Here is a 16,060-nt window from a genome sequence, read left to right as displayed (position 1 = left end):
CCCCATGGTAGCATTCTACCTAGCCACTTCATGCAACATCAATTTCCTGCAGCCGTTAGTAAACCGTGTCATCGAAAATGAGTGAAAAACGAGAAGAGAAGCAGCAAGGCAGCTTCGCAAATAATACGCTACAAGAAGATTCCGATGTATCGCTTAGAGGAGAAGAGCAGCCAGGATGGAACTTGGTTGACGAGTTGAGAGTTCGTACAAAGTACATTGAATATATCCTCCCTTGAGACGTTTGAAGAACCTTCTAACTTTGTACAAGAGTAGACATGACCGTGTTGCCACTTCTCTTCCTCGGCTTGCTGGTATTCCAACTTGATCGCATGAATATTGCAAGCGCCCTGACGGGAGGCTTTGCAACAGATATTCATGTCACTCAGTCCACAATTAACTTGGGAAACCAGCTCATGTTCATGAGTATTGTCATTTTTGAGATTCCATGCAACATGGCACTCCAGCGTGTCGGCCCACGCAAATGGATATCTGCTCAGGTATTTGCATTTGGTTTCATCGCCATAATGCAAGTATTTATCAAGAATCGAGGAGGATTTCTTGCTACTCGCCTTCTTCTCGGATTTGCTGAAGCCGGCTACATTCCTGGAGCATGTTATACCTTGTCGACCTGGTACAACAGACGAGAGCTGGCGAAAAGAGTAGCTATCTTCTTCTTCGGCATGTTTGGGGGTAACGCAATCAGCCCTCTACTGGCTTCAGGTATCTTGCTGCTGGATGGTCACCGAGGCCTCCGAGGATGGCAATGGCTCTTTCTACGTAAGACAAATGGAAACTCTCCTGATCTTGGCGTCTCTTTCATCCATTCTATACTCTGCTTGATAACTGATGGCAGTGTTTAGTTGAGGGTCTTTTTACCATCTGTGTTTCTATAGTCCTCTTGGTTTTCCTTCCAGGGTCACCCTCTCACCCAAAACCTCTATTAAGCTCAGGATTCATTAGATTCTCAGAGTCTGAATCAAAGATACTGCTAAAGCGTCTCGAAAAAGATGGCGATGAGGATCGAAGCGGACAGGGTCTCAAGAAGATTCCTCTCTCAGTTGTGTGGAGCACAGTATCTCACTACCGCCGGTGGCCACATTTTGTCTCGACCTTTGTTGTCTTCTCAACTTGGAGTCCTTTGACCACATATACGCCATCAATCATCATGTACGTTTTGTTACTGAATGGCGTTATAATGCTCATACTTGTTCTAACTCACGGGAAATCTCATCAGGTCGTTAGGTTTTGACAGAACAAGGGCAAATGCTTTGGCTGCAGTCGGCGCATTTCTTGCCCTTGCCGTTGTTTTCATGTTTGCGTTTCTAAGCGACCGCACCAATCAGCGAGGTGCTTCTGTGATTGCAGCCCAGACATGCTACTTAATCACGTTGATTGTGGCTCGCTCACTTCAGCCTCATGTAGGCAAGTGGTCGCGATGGGGTTTGTGGACGGCTGTTAACAGCTTCGCCGTTGGCTACCATCCCGTTCACAATTCCTGGGTTCAACTTAACTGCAACGACCCCAGAGAAAGGAGCATTAGCATCGCGTAAGTTATTCACGCCATGCCCTTCCAACGAGACATTTGTTGATGTTGATATACCGCAGCATGTGGGTCATGTCTGCTATTAGTGGTCTCATGGCCGGAGCACAATACTTTCAAGCAGATGATAAGCCGCTGTGAGTTGAATCATTGTGAAGACAGAATGACCTTTTTTGGCGCAAATACAGTGAGAGATAAGCTAACCGTAACTCGTCCCAGCTATTCAAAGGGCTTGCGCATCATGATCATTATGGTCTCAATAGGAATCGCCAGTGCCATAGTGCAACTCGTTGTCTACATACGACACAACCAAAGAGTAGCTGAAGGAAAGAGTCAACGCGAGGCGGGATTAAGCCCTAGAGTATATGTACCATGAAGCGACCCGACGCTGCACAAGACCGAATAGGAAGCATTCAGCAAATGTATCGGCGTATTGCCTCCTCTTTCATCCTTCATCAGTCAACTCAACGTTTGGTCTCCAGCGATAAAAGTCACTTCCAGTAAATGCAGCAGCCTTGCGTCCATTGGGGCGATATATTGACTAAATGTGTTGTTATCGGTTGCCTTTTAGCCAGCCGCGAGCCCCATGTGAATATCCATCATCTTTGTCATAGAAATGCTCACTGAACGGTACTAATGCCGTCGAAAAGCGGTAAGATGCGCGGCACTTCTTGTTCTTTAGATGAAAAACTCCATTTATCGCGTTTACACGAATCATGATGCCGGTACTTTATTGGTTGATGGATCCACATTGTCTTCTCACGCCATTTTCAAAAAGAATGAGCATTTCGCAAATTTATATACTGAAAGCCCAAGAATAGGCAATTCGTTCCTTGATTATGTTCATTATGTTCCCTGTATCTGAAGCGCATGTCGCTTTGTCCTGCTAAAATGGCCCCATATTGTAGATAGAACACAGCACTTAAATAGAAGATCAACCCCCTCACACGAGATCCAAATCGTATGCATTTTACTCAACAGAAATCCAAGCTGCTGCAAAATAGCACAGTACCATGGCTGATATAGAGGCTGACGTCGCCAAAAATGGCTCCGAGGAGCACGTTACCCCTCTGTCGACCCAGAAGCCGCAATGGTACCGCAGTACGCTATTCAACGCCTGCGTTATTGGAGGAGTTGGGTTTCTAGCTCCAGGTCTCTGGAATGCCATGAACTCTCTAGGTATGCATTTATACCATTCTAATTCTCTTTTTTGTGTTGTGTTTTGGTACCCGTTGGATCCACCCTTCGTGATCCAACTCGGAGGAAAACCCACCCCACGGACAACCCCCATCTAATGCTTCACCTCAATAGGCGCTGGAGGAGCTGAATCACCATATCTAATTAACGGGGGCAATTCCCTTGTCTTTGGACTTATGGGCTTCTTTTGTTTGTTTGGGGGGCCAATTGCCAATACAATCGGACTCTCATATACCCTCTTACTCGGCGCCATCGGCTACCCGCTTTATTCGGCTGCACTTTATACGAACAACCGTTTTGGCAATGAATGGTTTGTCTTCGTCGGTGCCGTCGCCTGTGGTATATCTGCCGGTCTCTTTTGGGCGAGCGAGGGAGCCATCGCTCTTGGATACCCAGAGCCTACCAAGCGTGCCAGATATCTCAACATCTGGGTATGGTTTAGAACACTTGGACCAATTGTTGGTGGCGCCATTGTTCTGGGTCTGAATGTGAAGACCTCACACAAGGGAAAGGTCGGTTATGTTACCTACATTGTCTTCATTGTCCTGCAGTGCCTAGCGGCTCCCCTTGCCTTGGCTCTGTCGCCGCCGGAGAAGGTCCAGAGAAGTGATGGGTCGCGAGTTATCGTCATGGGAGAAAAGTCCTTAATCGCCGAGTTCAAGGCTTTGTATAACACCTCCAAAAAGCGCAATGTCCTTCTCCTCCTTCCCATATTCTGGGCTGCCTATTTCAACCAGTACAGCGGCAACTTTCAAGCATATTATTTTAGTTTGAGAGGAAGGGCGCTCATAGGGTTTGTCAGCAACTTCGCGACGCTCTTTTCTTCACAGATCCTCAGTCTGTGGCTTGACTGGACTCGTTTCTCTGTTAGAAAGCGATTGGAATATGGGTACTATTATGTCGTTGCTACTCATATTCTCTCATGGGTCTATGGCTGGGTAGTATCGGAACAATACACGTCCAATCCCCCCTTGTTGGATTGGAGTACCCCTGGCTTTGTCAAAGGCTTCTTTGTTCTCTTCCTGTGGAGCTTTTCACAACAGGCGGCCCAGAGCTGGCTATACTATCTTGTAGCTACCATGACAGATAACGTGTCAGAGCTCACTCGATTGACGGGTATTTTGCGTGGCCAGGAGAGCTTTGCCCAGGCTGTGTCTTATGGTCTCAATACGAAGAACTGGTACGGGGGACGAGTGCCGCTGGCTGTAAACACAATTCTTCTTGGTGAGTCAAGCTAAATGATGTCTGAATTTGAGGAAAGCACAACAAATTTCTAACATGGCACTTTGAATGTAGGATTAGCGGTTGTTCCCACTTATCTTGTCGTTCGTAGCCACAATCCTGACGAGACTGATACCGATCGAGCAGGGAAGTCGCCACAAGCAAGCGATGAACTACTGGAAACAGAGAAACAATAGGCCAGTATAGATATAGAGACCTGTATGTTAGAAAATGGGATGGCCAAATATCGAAGGGAGAGTGGCATTAAAAAATGAGAAGAGAACTCAGACCTTTCACAGTCAGCATTCATCCATATATAGTACGCTTTACAAGGTCTTCTGATCTTTAATGAGATACCCACGTAAAGCTATAATGGATCCTTGATGTTTCCATCCTGCGGCGTAATAAAGCAGATTGAAATCTCTCCAAATCGACCAACTCCAATTGAGGTGACGAAGTATGCAGAATGTATAGCGCACCAATACAGAAGGAGATGCATAGCACATGTCGATCGTCAAAGAGTACTCTATATTTGATTCATTGGCAATTCGATATAAGTTATTCCGACATGACTATGCAGACAAGCAAGGGTCAGAAAAAGCGAAACCGCAAAATGAATACGCACATACATTCAGTAATTTGAGCACCGGCTTAGTACTCCACTCATCGAGGAGTGCTTTTGTAGGAGAATGCCAATTCAGCTAACACCTGGATTTTAATACATAAATAAAGTGGTAGTTACTAAATAAATATAGATATAATAGCAACTACTAGAGAAATGTACATATAGTAGCAGTTACTAGAGACATATACATATAGTAGCAGTCACTAGAGACATATACATATAGTAGCAGTCACTAGAGAAATGTAGATATAGCAGGTATGCCCTTTGTACTGTATGGTTCAACTTGTGTGTGCTCGAAATCGTCTCGGTCTCGGTTTTCTGTCCTCCGCTTGGCGGAGTTATCGTATGTAATGATTCTTCATGAGAGATGTGTATCAAAACGTATTATATAAGTTCTAGACCCCGTGGCGTGTTGTGTAAAAGATTGGATCTCTGTAATCAAGTGGGAAGTAGAAGCGCAATGAGTAAAATGAATGGTTTGAAGGACAACCAGCCTTCCGAAAGCGAGACAAGTATGGAGTATTGATTCGTTTAATTTTGCTTCCAGCCCGCGCCCATCAACGATCCGAGCCATCCTTCCGGCCAATCCGCTAAGTCTGCCAAGCTCCCTCCAGTATAGCAGCGTCAGCTAGTGGAGCGTGTCATATGCGGTGAGATCTAGTGGGGTATTGGTGTTATAATATCGCTGAATGTGTATGCGCTTGCTAATGAATTGACTTTTTGAAGGCCTCAGGCCGGCAGTTAATAATGGAGATGAAGGAGACCGAGTTAGCAAAGAAAAGGCTTGCTATTACCTCAAGTTACTAGAAAAGGCCTGCCAGTACCTGAAGTCGCTAAAAAAAAAATACAGAAAAGTGTGCAAATAGACATAAGCAAGAAATATATTTCCCATAGTAAATACTATAAAAATACATCTAGTCTACAACCTTTACAATATCTAGAGTCTAGCAACATCTGCAAACCTAAGGGCTATGTTCCACCTAATAGGCCTAACCAATTCTCCTTAAGGTGCTCATCAAATCATTACCACAGAGTGAAGAAGCTAGTGAGCTAGAGAAGCGCGATACCGTATCAACTGATCGCTGACGCTTGGCAACTTGAAAAGGGAGGTAACAGAAAAGCCCACATACATGAATCAACCATTAAAATGCCAGATCGAGTCTATGTAATTGAAACAGTAGGCACCATCATCCCTAATCTCCAAAAGGAAGCTGTTAACTAAGCCAAGCATCATACGAAGGCAGATCTCTGCCATTTCAGCCGTCTTACACTAGTATTATTTGTCTTATTTGTCTTGCACCGAATATAACCCCTTATGCTATTGACCGGAGTTCCGAGACACCATGTGCCACTTTTAGTCTACAAAAGACCGATGATGCGATATATTAAGGCCGTTTCCCCTCGTTATTGATGCGGGCACTTGCACAGATAACCATTATACATTTCCACAGCAGGCAGAAGAACCAACAAAATGCGGGACAAACACAGCCCTTCGCTCCTCACAGTTCCGCTGATACTGGCGACAGCAACAACAGCCACGAGCCAACTCTTCATTCCTTTCTACGGAACAAGTGCTAACGGGTTCAATGCGCCTCCTCGCGGATGGAACTCTTTTGGCATGCAAGCCCGCGGAGGCAACACGTTCACTCTCAATCAAGCCAATGTGCAAACTCAATGCGATCTTTTGAATGCCACTGCAGGATACACCTTGTGCAGTATAGACTCGGGCTGGTCGGGAAACGGAGGCGATCAGTTTGGTCGTCTTGTGCCAGACACTTCTGTATTCCCAAACTTGACAGCATTGGCCAATCGGCTGCACTCGCAAGGAAAGCTTCTCGGTATATATGCACTTCCAGGAGCATTGTCGGCCGACGCAGGCGTTACTGTTCAAGGAACCAACATCAAGCTGGGGACGTTGTTTGACACGAGCCAGCCGAGTTACAATCTAAGGCAGACATTTGATTTCAGCAAGAACGGCGTTCAACAATGGCATAACTCTGTGGTTAACAACTGGGCTGCAATGTATGATCTCAAAGTCAGTCTTTAGATGCCGCTAACACGATGCAATAGGGGAGTGGATTACATCAAGCTTGATTTCATGACTCCTGGAAGCCCCCAGGCCAACGAAGATCTGCCCGCCAATAACTCTCTAGCTGCTGTGGCGTATCACAAGGCAATCCAACAAGCCAGTCGCCCGATGAGATTAGATCTCTCGTGGAAGCTGGACCGGAATTCAGCAGCAGACTTCTTCCTTTGGCGTGGTAATGCAGATGGCTTGCGCCTAGACCAGGACATCAACAACGCTCAGGCAAGCCAATTCTTGGGATTCAATACAGTCCAGCGAGCAATTGAGCAGTACCGAAGCTTCATTAATCAACAAGAAGAAGACCCTGCGCGCCAAGGTACCCCAATAATGATCCGACCTGATATGGATAACGTGTACACGGGTAACGCTCAATCACTCACCGGCCTCTCAAACGTCCAGAGGTACACAGTTGCGATTCATTGGGTCGGCGCAGGCGCAAACTTGATCACCGGTTCGGATTTAACACAACTTGACACGCTTGGGCGGGAGTTGCTTTATGACCCCGAATTTCTCTCGGTTGCTGATTTCACAGCTCAGTTTCCGATGCAGCCCAAAAATCCATTCGGAACCTCCAATCCTGGATCTCAAGCATCTGAACAGCTCCAAGCCTGGATTGCTGGGCCCAACGCAGGCAACAAGAACGCCGTCGTCGTTCTAGCCAACTACGGTCCAGACCTTGGGCAAGGAGGTTTCAATAAAAATCTCCAAGGAGTCCAATTGGTGAACATCTCACTATCACTCTTGGGAATAGCAAACGGCCAACCCAACGGAGCTCCGGGTTGGAGCGTGCGCAGGGTTCTCGGAGGTGGCGGTTCTGGTGGCGAGGATCATAGTGATCTTGGTGTAGCAACATCTGTCATTGCGTCAAATCTGGGCCCTGGTGAAAGTGTTCTCTACTATCTCACTGCCACCAACTAAGTCGAAACAATAACCCTCACACAATCGAGCTATTCTACAAGAAGCATAACAAAGCGGTCAACAAATGTCAATAGCGTTGGAAATTATTTCGGTATAAACATGTAAATAGAGCCATCTTACAGAAATATATTAAATATTATATACTCCGCAAAAGGTGACATGCAAAGAATGTAGGGGGTATCGAGACGGCATCGCCGACAAACACACTATTGAGGCCACCATATGAGGATGTGCGTGATTACTTGAGTATTACTTAAGAGAATACAGAGACTACGTTGATCGTGATTGCATAGACACTTGTTACTGTCCTCGTAGTTACATGTAAATATATTGGATATAGAGCTATGTTGTGAGATGTTTCGGATTTACCTTCACAGGCTCAAGCTGTTCGGGTGCAGGTCTCAAAGGCCACAAATCTACCACAGGCGTTTCAATCTTGGCAATCGCCTGCTTCGATCGTTCGTGACCGGCGTCAGCTGCGGCGCGAATAACATCCGCAGCAGCGTATCGTTCAAAATGAAACTCCTCATATGGCCATGTCTCGTCGCCAGTTGCGGCAGGTATTATATACTCAATAGCCTTGGTGATTCCTTGTCCTTGTGGCCCTTTATAGTTCCAAAGATCCACGCCAGCTTTCTTAGCCACCATGGCGAGTCGCGTCAGCGCCAATAGAGTAAAGTTGGAGTAATGCCAACTTCGAGTTCGCCGAAGTTCTTCGGGCAGGGCTCCGTCAGGCCTGATCGTCTCATCAATGTCCGCTTGAATGCTTGCTACTTCCTGCTTGACAAGCTCCTTGTTGTCGACGAAAAGAGCAATAGCAGACACAAGCATACAGGTAAAACTTCCATGGTTATTTTTTTCTGCACGCTCAGCCTTGCCAAACTCGCTCTCGGTCAACCATTTTAGGAATTCCCGATTCCACTGACGGAACCCGTCCATATCTTCGACTTGCCACCCAGGCGCTGACCCGCCAGACGGACTACCGCTATCAAGAATGACGGCGATGTCGAGAAGTGTAGTGTACCATTGAGAAAAGTCAATGATGCCAATATGGCGCCCTGTGTTGGCAAATGGGATAAGCTGTGCGTGGTTGAGATTCGGGTTCATGCGGGTTTGTGGGTTTATGAACCATGTCCTGATGATATTCGCGGCGTGTCTGGCATAGACCTCATTGCCAGTGTAAAACCATGCAAGGCCGAGAGCCGATGATGAAGCAAAGACTTTTTCGACATTCACGCGATCGCTGTAATTGAGAACCTCGGGGTTCCTTTCGCCATCCCTCTGCACATATGGATTTCCATCCGGCGTTGGTGATGGCCACCAATAAGGTGCTTGGCTGGTGTAATCGTGCATGTCGCCGCTTGGGGGAGCTTTCTTCTTCTCCATGACGGACCATGGACCTTGGGTAAGCCATTCGTCCGCTTTGCCTTTCAATACTTCGAGAGATCTCTCTAGAACGGCGTCGTTGCCGCCCTGCAACCGAATTCTAGCCTCGATGAGCCGCTCGCCATCAAGAACAATAGTCTTGAGACTTGGGGATGCGGTACTTTGAGGGGTTGTCATGTTTAAGTCAAATGCTTGCGTTCAAGGTAATGGGTTGTCACATTTGACCTGGAATTTCTGCATGTTATTTTGAGTCCTCCCGCCAAGATATACTGACTTATTAATTTCTTACTACCTGAATTTATTCCATCACTTCACTTTCACTACGTTGTTAACCCACTGAATACCTCCTCTTTGTGGTGGTAGTGGGATAAATTGATCGCACTTGGACTGGATCTAATTGGCTCTCTACCTTCTGTAAGCGTCCGCTGTGGCTAATCGGCCGTTCGGCACAACGGCCATCGGGGTAATGCCTCTCCGCTAACGAGTCCGCAATATGCCGTTGACCGATGATCCGGCCTTTGCTTCGAAACAGTGAAAATGGAAATTGTTCGTCTCAGTACTATTGCGCTTCCTAATACAAGCGAGAAGAATGGTGAAATCCGATAGAGTGATTACGCAGGACTTGAATTAACCTTTCGGACACGTTACTAGTACTAGGTATGTATGTCCTTCGCCGCATCAAATGTCGGGAGATGCCCTCGGAGGTGAAGCCTCATAGAGCAAAAGGCATCTATGGACGATAAAATAGTGCGATTAGAGGCAACAATGACGCTTAGGTACTATCCTTTCTTGTTTATTTGCTCCCTCACGTTATGTCCTTGAACACACACTCTTGCGCAACCACTGTATTCCAAATTCGAGAGTCCATTATATCCTGAGTTCGCCTTAGCCAGAGAGGCCTACTCCTCTTGTAGAATCGAATGCAAAGAAATCAGCGCCCTGCAGCGAAATGACGCGATCCATTTCCAAGAACTGATTTCCTAATAACATATTCGACATGGTTGTTAGTTCGTCCTCCTCGGCTATTATTGACTGGTTATGGGGAAAGCTATTAGCGGCATTCATGTCGTTCATCAAAGCGATGGAAGGACCATGCATGTTCCTCATATTTGCATTAGCTGATGACGTTGCCAATGGTGATTGCCCTACTCCTGATTGGGAACTTATATCGTCTTGAGGCTGTGGAACTTCCCGGACTCCGTACGCAGCCGAAGATCTTGTGAGAGCGGGAGATCTGTGTGACTGATAATTGGAACGCATATCCGACGCTCTTGTGGGAGATGGGACGCCAGCCCTTTGGTATGCTTCAAACCCTGATGAATAACGTCTGTGTGATTGGCCGTTATGATTCCTGTAATCAGTGCCGCTGGGCGATATGACTGAGTTGGTTTGTACTGTTGCTTCGATGAAGCCATACAGGCTCGCATCGCCTAGGGTCTCTATGAGGTCGATTGTTGAGAATGTCACATCATTTAGACAGCGGGAGTGCAGACTTTCGAGCTGCTCTGCATATCTTCCAGCCAAGTCTAGGGGTCGTTGTCGATCTGGAGCACTACCAAAGGTGCTCCCATATGTGTAGTATCCGTGCCATTTGTCCGACATATCTTTTAAGCTCTGCAGGAGGTTGAAAAACTCGGTCTCCAAGGTATGAGTTTCACTGGAGTGCCAGTGAATGAGCAAAATCCTAGCGGCGACAAAAGCGCAAAATGCGAATTGAGCATTAACGATGCCCCCCATAAACCTCAGATATTTTTGCACAATTGACGATGTTTCAACTGCTGCAAGGTGGCATGTCTCGGCACTGCATGAGCTGGGTAGCTTGACCACATTCTTCCAGCGCGCAGGTGGGTACGCAATATGTTGATGGAGTAGTATCATTGAAGTATTGTGAGATACATGAGCCAATGTCAGGTTTGGGTCAAGTTTCAATATTAAAACATCTCGAGAGACGTTTGAGTCTTGCCATTGCTTCGGCAGGAACATCTTCCAACTAATGAAGAAATAAGTCAGTGAGAATTAACAGAGTGGATTGAGGGAGGCCATACTGAACCAGACGAAGGTCGAGTTCTTTGAACCTTGTTAACCAGTTCTTGACTTCATCCCGGTTACCAAAGTTCACACTCTGCTGCAAGAAGAATGAGGTGACTTGGCTGAGATTTTCCGTTGCTTCGATACAATACGCAAAGGCCCCAAGTTTTGAGACGTCTACATCTCCATTGGACCCAGGGCTAGGGTGGTCAATCGCCACCTTTGGTGATACATAGATTGTAGGTGCACTCGATATTGAATTGCCGATTTTCGCTGTCGATTTATCCCATATTCCAAAATATGGCGTTGAAACGGGCTCTGCTCTCGCCCACATTGCTCCGCCGCAAGGGAGGCGCCGATGAACGTCGTCAGATGTGAGACTCGTATGCCATCTACATAAGTTAGTCTGTAGTTACCACATCCGTGGCCGTAAGCCCTTACCCAGTAGTGACAGAACATATTCTATAATATTTGATCAGTTGCTTGATTACTACGTATGTAGGACAGCGGGTTTACCTGTCCAAGAGAAAAATACTCCAGAAAAGTCTTCGGCGTGCTTCGGAATCTGTCCAGTCCAGTGGTTTTTCCAAGACGGTTAAAGATCTTAATAAAGGCTGCTTCGGTGAGTCCTCGTCTGGCTCTACCGTTAGCTGTAGGTAGTCAACAACCCTCGTTAATGAAGCTATTATAGGCCATGCTTTTTGAACGTGACCGCTTCCCATCTGGAGAATTCTTAGTATTCCGTCAGAACCAAGGAGAAGCGGTTGCCTACATAGTCGAAAGCAATAATCACCAACGCTTGGGTGTTCTCAATGGAAAGCGATTCCATCGCATTCTCCATCACCGTGCTTCGAGAGATGCGAATCTGTCTTGTGACGTCCTGAATACTCATTCCAAAGGCCGTACAGTCAACATATTTAATTCCTGCGGAAAGTAAAGCGTGAAGGAGCACGGTAAGCTTTTGCCTCTGGGCGGGGTCTTTAAATTTGGCTCGAAATCTCGTTTCGTGGAGGATCGGTATCCAGTGATGCACTGTCTGGAAATGAGCTTCCACTACTGCTTCTAACAGCGGATATTGTGGCAATGGCGTAATCCAAGAATCATCAATTGTATCGCAGTATCGGTCCTGTTCATCTCCAATGCGTTGTCGTTTCCTGCGGTGATGGTCTGATTGAGGGGCGGTTTCGACTAGGGAGTCTTGACCCGCATGTCGAGGTGCATCATACGGTCCCTGTTGCCTTTCCATCGAAGGAGATGTCGTGGATGAGAGTTCGCTTCTCATAGGTCTCTCAAGATCCCCATTCAACAAAGCAACTAGCCTCGCTTTTGTATTGCCAGAAGTATCCAGAAGAATCTGCTCCAATGTTTCTACTCTGGTTAGTAAATTGTAGAAAATGCAGGCAGATAAAGGTTATCCTACCGAGTCGTCGACTGAGACTATCGACAGCCCCAGCCTTGATACCAGGTTTTTGCTTTACAACATACTGACATTCAGCACCTGGGAGCACATTTTGTTATCACCTATCCATAAAGATAACATCAGGAACGCGGGTGCCGAATTACCTATCTTGATACATTGAGCGCAACTCGGTCTCTCACGGGAGCATCGAGACTTCCTTCTCCTGCATGAAAGGCACGCAGGCAACTCATCAGGGTGTGGTGAACCTTCGTCTTCTCCACCCGCCGACCGTGCTGGGCTTCTCATATTGCGTGGAACTTGGTCCATCTTACAGTCTCTGCTCTCAACTATAAGACGACGGAGATGGTCTCGATGAATCGCATTCCTAATTACGCTTAAGCGCAGATATGTCCATACAAGGCATGAGACGATGCTGATATCGTTGCGCTGCACGCACGTCGCGTGTTCCTGGCCGCCCCAAGAAACAGGGTGACGCAGGGTCTGCTCACCCCAGTTAAGCAGCTTTCTAGGTTGGTCAGCTGTTTGCGGGGGCTTCTTCACTACCACTAACCATCGATTGTTAGTCTTTACGGCACTATTACCACTAGCACTCACACTTTGGGGAAAAGCGGCAAATCTCAGCTGTTGGGCGGGTCTGTCGTTGGAGGAATTTCCACCACTGAGCTTGCTGATAACTGACTTCAATTACAACATTTGATACATACTGGTGTGCGTTAGAGGTAGTGAATTCCATATATTACGCGTAAAACTATGTACTAAATAGTATACTTCGTTGAGAGAGTAGATCCAAAATTCAGATCGTCATATAATAACATTACATCAACAACAACTCATCCAACATGAACCGCAGTCGTAGCCTCGTTAATCTCGCCTCTTTTCTCGTCAACCTCCTCGGCGCCTTCGTGAAGCTTTGCCTCGACAGAGTTAAGGCCGTCGAAGAGTTGCGCAACTTCCTCCAGTGAGAGGTTCTTGGTCTCAGGGTAAAAGAAGTATATGATGCAAAAGTTGCTGACAAGAACACAACACCAAACAATATAATACTTCCAACCTATCTTCGCCAGTCCAATTGGATTAGTGTACCCCGAGAAGATATTCGCCGCTGCATCGCCAAAGCTAGAAATGACAAAAGCTTTGGCACGCAGATCAAAGGGCGCCACCTCAGCAACGTACGAGTTGAGCATACAGCCAGGCATTTTGTAAAAGACGCCGAAGAGGAAAATGGTAAAAATAGTAGCCCGGCCGAGAGCATGGTTCTCGTAATTGATGCTTGTGTTGACTCCCGTGAATACTGTGAGCAACAAGAATGCGACAAACATTCCACTCATACCAATCAGCCACATGGGGCGACGGCCTATCTTGTCGATGAAGAGCGAAAATAGATTGCCCCAAACCCAACCGTTGATAGTGATACCGCCATTGAGAAGGAGTTGTTGCTTGCTGTTGGTAATACCGATGGAGTTGAAGACGAGATGAATGTAGTATGACAGTAAGGCATTTCCACACCATTGAATGATGAAACCGGATGTCACAATGATGAAGAGTCGGTATCGATTAGCGGCGGTTCGGAACCATCCCATCCATGAAGACAATGCTTGCACCTTCTCTGCCTCAATCGCCGCTTCGATTTCTGCCATCTCATATTGTAAAAGTTGCGAAGACTCGTCGCCTTCAGCGTGATACTTGGCCAGAATCTCGTATGCCTCTTTGCTGCGGTTCTGATAGACAAGCCATCTAGGTGACTCGGGAATGAAGAAAGACATGACCAGTTGGAAACAGGAAGATGATGCCTGAAGAAGCGAAGGAAGTCGCCATGACCAAGATCCAACGATGAATGAAGTTCCGTAAGTGATCCATGCCGCCATAATTTGGCCTAGTGAGCCAGTTGTATTCTGAATACCAATGATCTGTGTCCTCTGAAATGGATGAGCCAGCTCGCTCGCCAAGATCGGGCTGCATGGATAGTTAGCCAACGCTGTACTACTATTATGGCTTTCCACCAACTCACCATGCTGTATTCTGGATCGTATTTCCGAAGCCAATCAGACACCTAGCGAACACGAACATGGCGTAATTTTGGGCGCTGGCCTGAAGCGCAACTCCGATGAGCAGAAGAAGAGAGCCAATTGTAATTGGACGTCGAGGTCCAAGCCATTGAATCAAGGGAGCAGCGATGAGGAGAGCGGCAAGTTGTCCATATCTCGTGCCGTTAGAAATCGTACCGAGACGAGTACCTGAAATTTTGATTAGGATTGAACATTTATATGAGCGTAATCGGAGATGTCACTCGTACCTGTCGGATGATCCAAGGCCTCTTGCCATGACGGGAGTGATTGAAGCCCGTTCAGCATAGATCCATCATATCCATTGGTCATATCACAAACAATACAGCCAAGTAAAAGAAAGTTAAGACTGCGAAGACCAGGATAGTGCCACCAAAAGCGGTCGCGCTTGTCGGTCTCGCGGAGGGTATGACCCTCAACACCGCGGACCGAAGCTTTGTTAACGTGAAACATTGCACAAGCTGGCGAACGCCAAAGACTTGCTTTGAGCTTATTCAGTAGATGAGAGCCCTAGATCAATGAAGATAGCAGATGTCGGTTAAAACATTGCTGGTTTCACAAAGGAAGTCGTGACCTATTAATGGCTGGCAGACAAACACCTAGCAACGCAGCATGGGACGCAGGCAAGGCTCTCAGACGGGCCGAACCAACTCACTGGCTAGCTTCACATATAACGCTGACCGGTAAGCCTTCCTCCCGCTTGCCGCCACTCGGTAAAGAAGCAAGTGTGTCCTGGGGAATGCGGGATGAACTTTGGGGATGGTGTCTGTCTTCCCCATGGGGTAAAAGTTTGATCAAGTAAAAGGGTTGGAGTGGGGCATGTGATTGAAGCCATTGTCTGTAATTGTCTAGAAGACTAATGAAGTCTTGTGAACACAACAGCTAAGATCTCTCGTGGACTGATCAGTAGTGCCAGCACTCCGGCGTGCGGAGTAGTGCGATGCCGATGCACCGGGGGGCTGTCCGAAGGTAGGGATTCGATGCCGAAGACCCGAAGCTGAGGCCCGATTTACGGGGGGAGGAGGGGGCTAGCGTAGCCACAGGTTGTGAGACGGGGAAATCCTCGAGCATCCGGAGAACTGAGAGGTAACGTTCTACATAGTCCCAGTTCATTAAATTGTGTATTGGGGGCGGTAGATTAAAGATCTGGAGTGTCAATCTCCAGGACGCAAAGCAAAACGAACGCAACCATCCTCAGCCAGGCGCATTGTAGCCCACTAGGGTCGACGTTGTAGATGACTTGTAAAAATATATCGGAAATTGACATATTGTTCACAACTATAATGACATTTGCGAACTAATAGTAAGGTTAGAGCATGAAAAGTAATTCATTGAATAAATAGTCAGACATAATATTTTGGCGACGTCTCTACGCAGTGGCAACATCGCTCTTGATCCCTGTGTTCTAGTTTACAGGGTAGTACGCGGTACCAAAGAGCATGTGGAATTCCACAAACAATATGATAAGCGAGAATATAATGAATATGCTTCTAAGCAGCAATGGTTTGTGTTATATTGATAACATATTTCTTTCTTTTCTTCTATTAAGTATAGAATGGAGACATGGTTGCTTGTGGAG

General features: G+C 46.8%; 6 protein-coding genes across 6 annotated transcripts; 3 read left to right on the top strand and 3 right to left on the bottom strand.

Annotated features, from left to right (window-relative positions):
- Positions 1–77: 77 nt before the first annotated feature.
- Positions 78–1,916, top strand: M431DRAFT_541044 (hypothetical protein; the record flags this gene model as incomplete). Its single annotated transcript, XM_024921089.1, has 6 exons — positions 78–211; positions 269–777; positions 861–1,167; positions 1,235–1,546; positions 1,606–1,677; positions 1,760–1,916. 6 exons carry the CDS (start codon positions 78–80, stop codon positions 1,914–1,916), a joined length of 1,491 nt encoding a protein of 496 aa, XP_024770673.1.
- Positions 1,917–2,553: 637 nt separating this feature from the next.
- M431DRAFT_523660 (hypothetical protein) lies at positions 2,554–4,248 on the top strand (the record flags this gene model as incomplete). Its single annotated transcript, XM_024920553.1, has 3 exons — positions 2,554–2,719; positions 2,852–3,961; positions 4,034–4,248. 3 exons carry the CDS (start codon positions 2,554–2,556, stop codon positions 4,153–4,155), a joined length of 1,398 nt encoding a protein of 465 aa, XP_024770672.1. The 3' UTR covers positions 4,156–4,248.
- A 1,806-nt stretch (positions 4,249–6,054) lies between these two features.
- Positions 6,055–7,587, top strand: M431DRAFT_94444 (glycoside hydrolase family 27 protein; the record flags this gene model as incomplete). The annotated part of the gene is made up of 2 exons (XM_024924586.1): positions 6,055–6,605; positions 6,654–7,587. 2 exons carry the CDS (start codon positions 6,055–6,057, stop codon positions 7,585–7,587), a joined length of 1,485 nt encoding a protein of 494 aa, XP_024770671.1.
- Positions 7,588–7,895: 308 nt separating this feature from the next.
- On the bottom strand, positions 7,896–9,190 carry M431DRAFT_511856 (hypothetical protein). Its single transcript, XM_024919749.1, has one exon. It carries the CDS (start codon positions 9,148–9,150, stop codon positions 7,930–7,932), a length of 1,221 nt encoding a protein of 406 aa, XP_024770670.1. The 5' UTR covers positions 9,151–9,190; the 3' UTR covers positions 7,896–7,929.
- A 399-nt stretch (positions 9,191–9,589) lies between these two features.
- Positions 9,590–12,810, bottom strand: M431DRAFT_19752 (hypothetical protein). Its single transcript, XM_024913282.1, has 7 exons — positions 12,565–12,810; positions 12,422–12,499; positions 11,774–12,369; positions 11,518–11,723; positions 11,443–11,463; positions 11,019–11,393; positions 9,590–10,963 (listed from the first exon to the last, which is right to left on the bottom strand). The coding sequence occupies exons 1-7, from the start codon at positions 12,725–12,727 to the stop codon at positions 9,859–9,861; spliced, it is 2,544 nt and encodes an 847-aa protein (XP_024770669.1). The 5' UTR covers positions 12,728–12,810; the 3' UTR covers positions 9,590–9,858.
- Positions 12,811–13,251: 441 nt separating this feature from the next.
- M431DRAFT_19751 (hypothetical protein) lies at positions 13,252–14,934 on the bottom strand (the record flags this gene model as incomplete). The annotated part of the gene is made up of 3 exons (XM_024913281.1): positions 13,252–14,371; positions 14,427–14,652; positions 14,712–14,934. 3 exons carry the CDS (start codon positions 14,932–14,934, stop codon positions 13,252–13,254), a joined length of 1,569 nt encoding a protein of 522 aa, XP_024770668.1.
- Between the last annotated feature and the right edge of the window lie 1,126 nt (positions 14,935–16,060).

This window comes from Trichoderma harzianum (genome assembly GCF_003025095.1).
Source record: "Trichoderma harzianum CBS 226.95 unplaced genomic scaffold M431scaffold_13, whole genome shotgun sequence".
NCBI lineage: Eukaryota > Fungi > Ascomycota > Sordariomycetes > Hypocreales > Hypocreaceae > Trichoderma > Trichoderma harzianum.
The sequence above is the reverse complement of the archived record's forward strand: the minus strand, read 5'-3'. Positions and strand labels throughout refer to the sequence as shown.

Excerpts from the sequence above, each read along its gene's own strand:
- M431DRAFT_511856 (XM_024919749.1), bottom strand. The coding sequence starts at position 9,150 with ATGACAACCCCTCAAAGTACCGCATCCCCAAGTCTCAAGACTATTGTT.
- M431DRAFT_19752 (XM_024913282.1), bottom strand. The coding sequence starts at position 12,727 with ATGGACCAAGTTCCACGCAATATGAGAAGCCCAGCACGGTCGGCGGGT. Across the intron at positions 12,500-12,564 it reads CGCTCAATGTATCAAGATAG|GTGCTGAATGTCAGTATGTT; the intron begins GTAATTCGGCAC and ends ATGTGCTCCCAG. Across the intron at positions 11,394-11,442 it reads ATATGTTCTGTCACTACTGG|ATGGCATACGAGTCTCACAT; the intron begins GTAAGGGCTTAC and ends TAACTTATGTAG.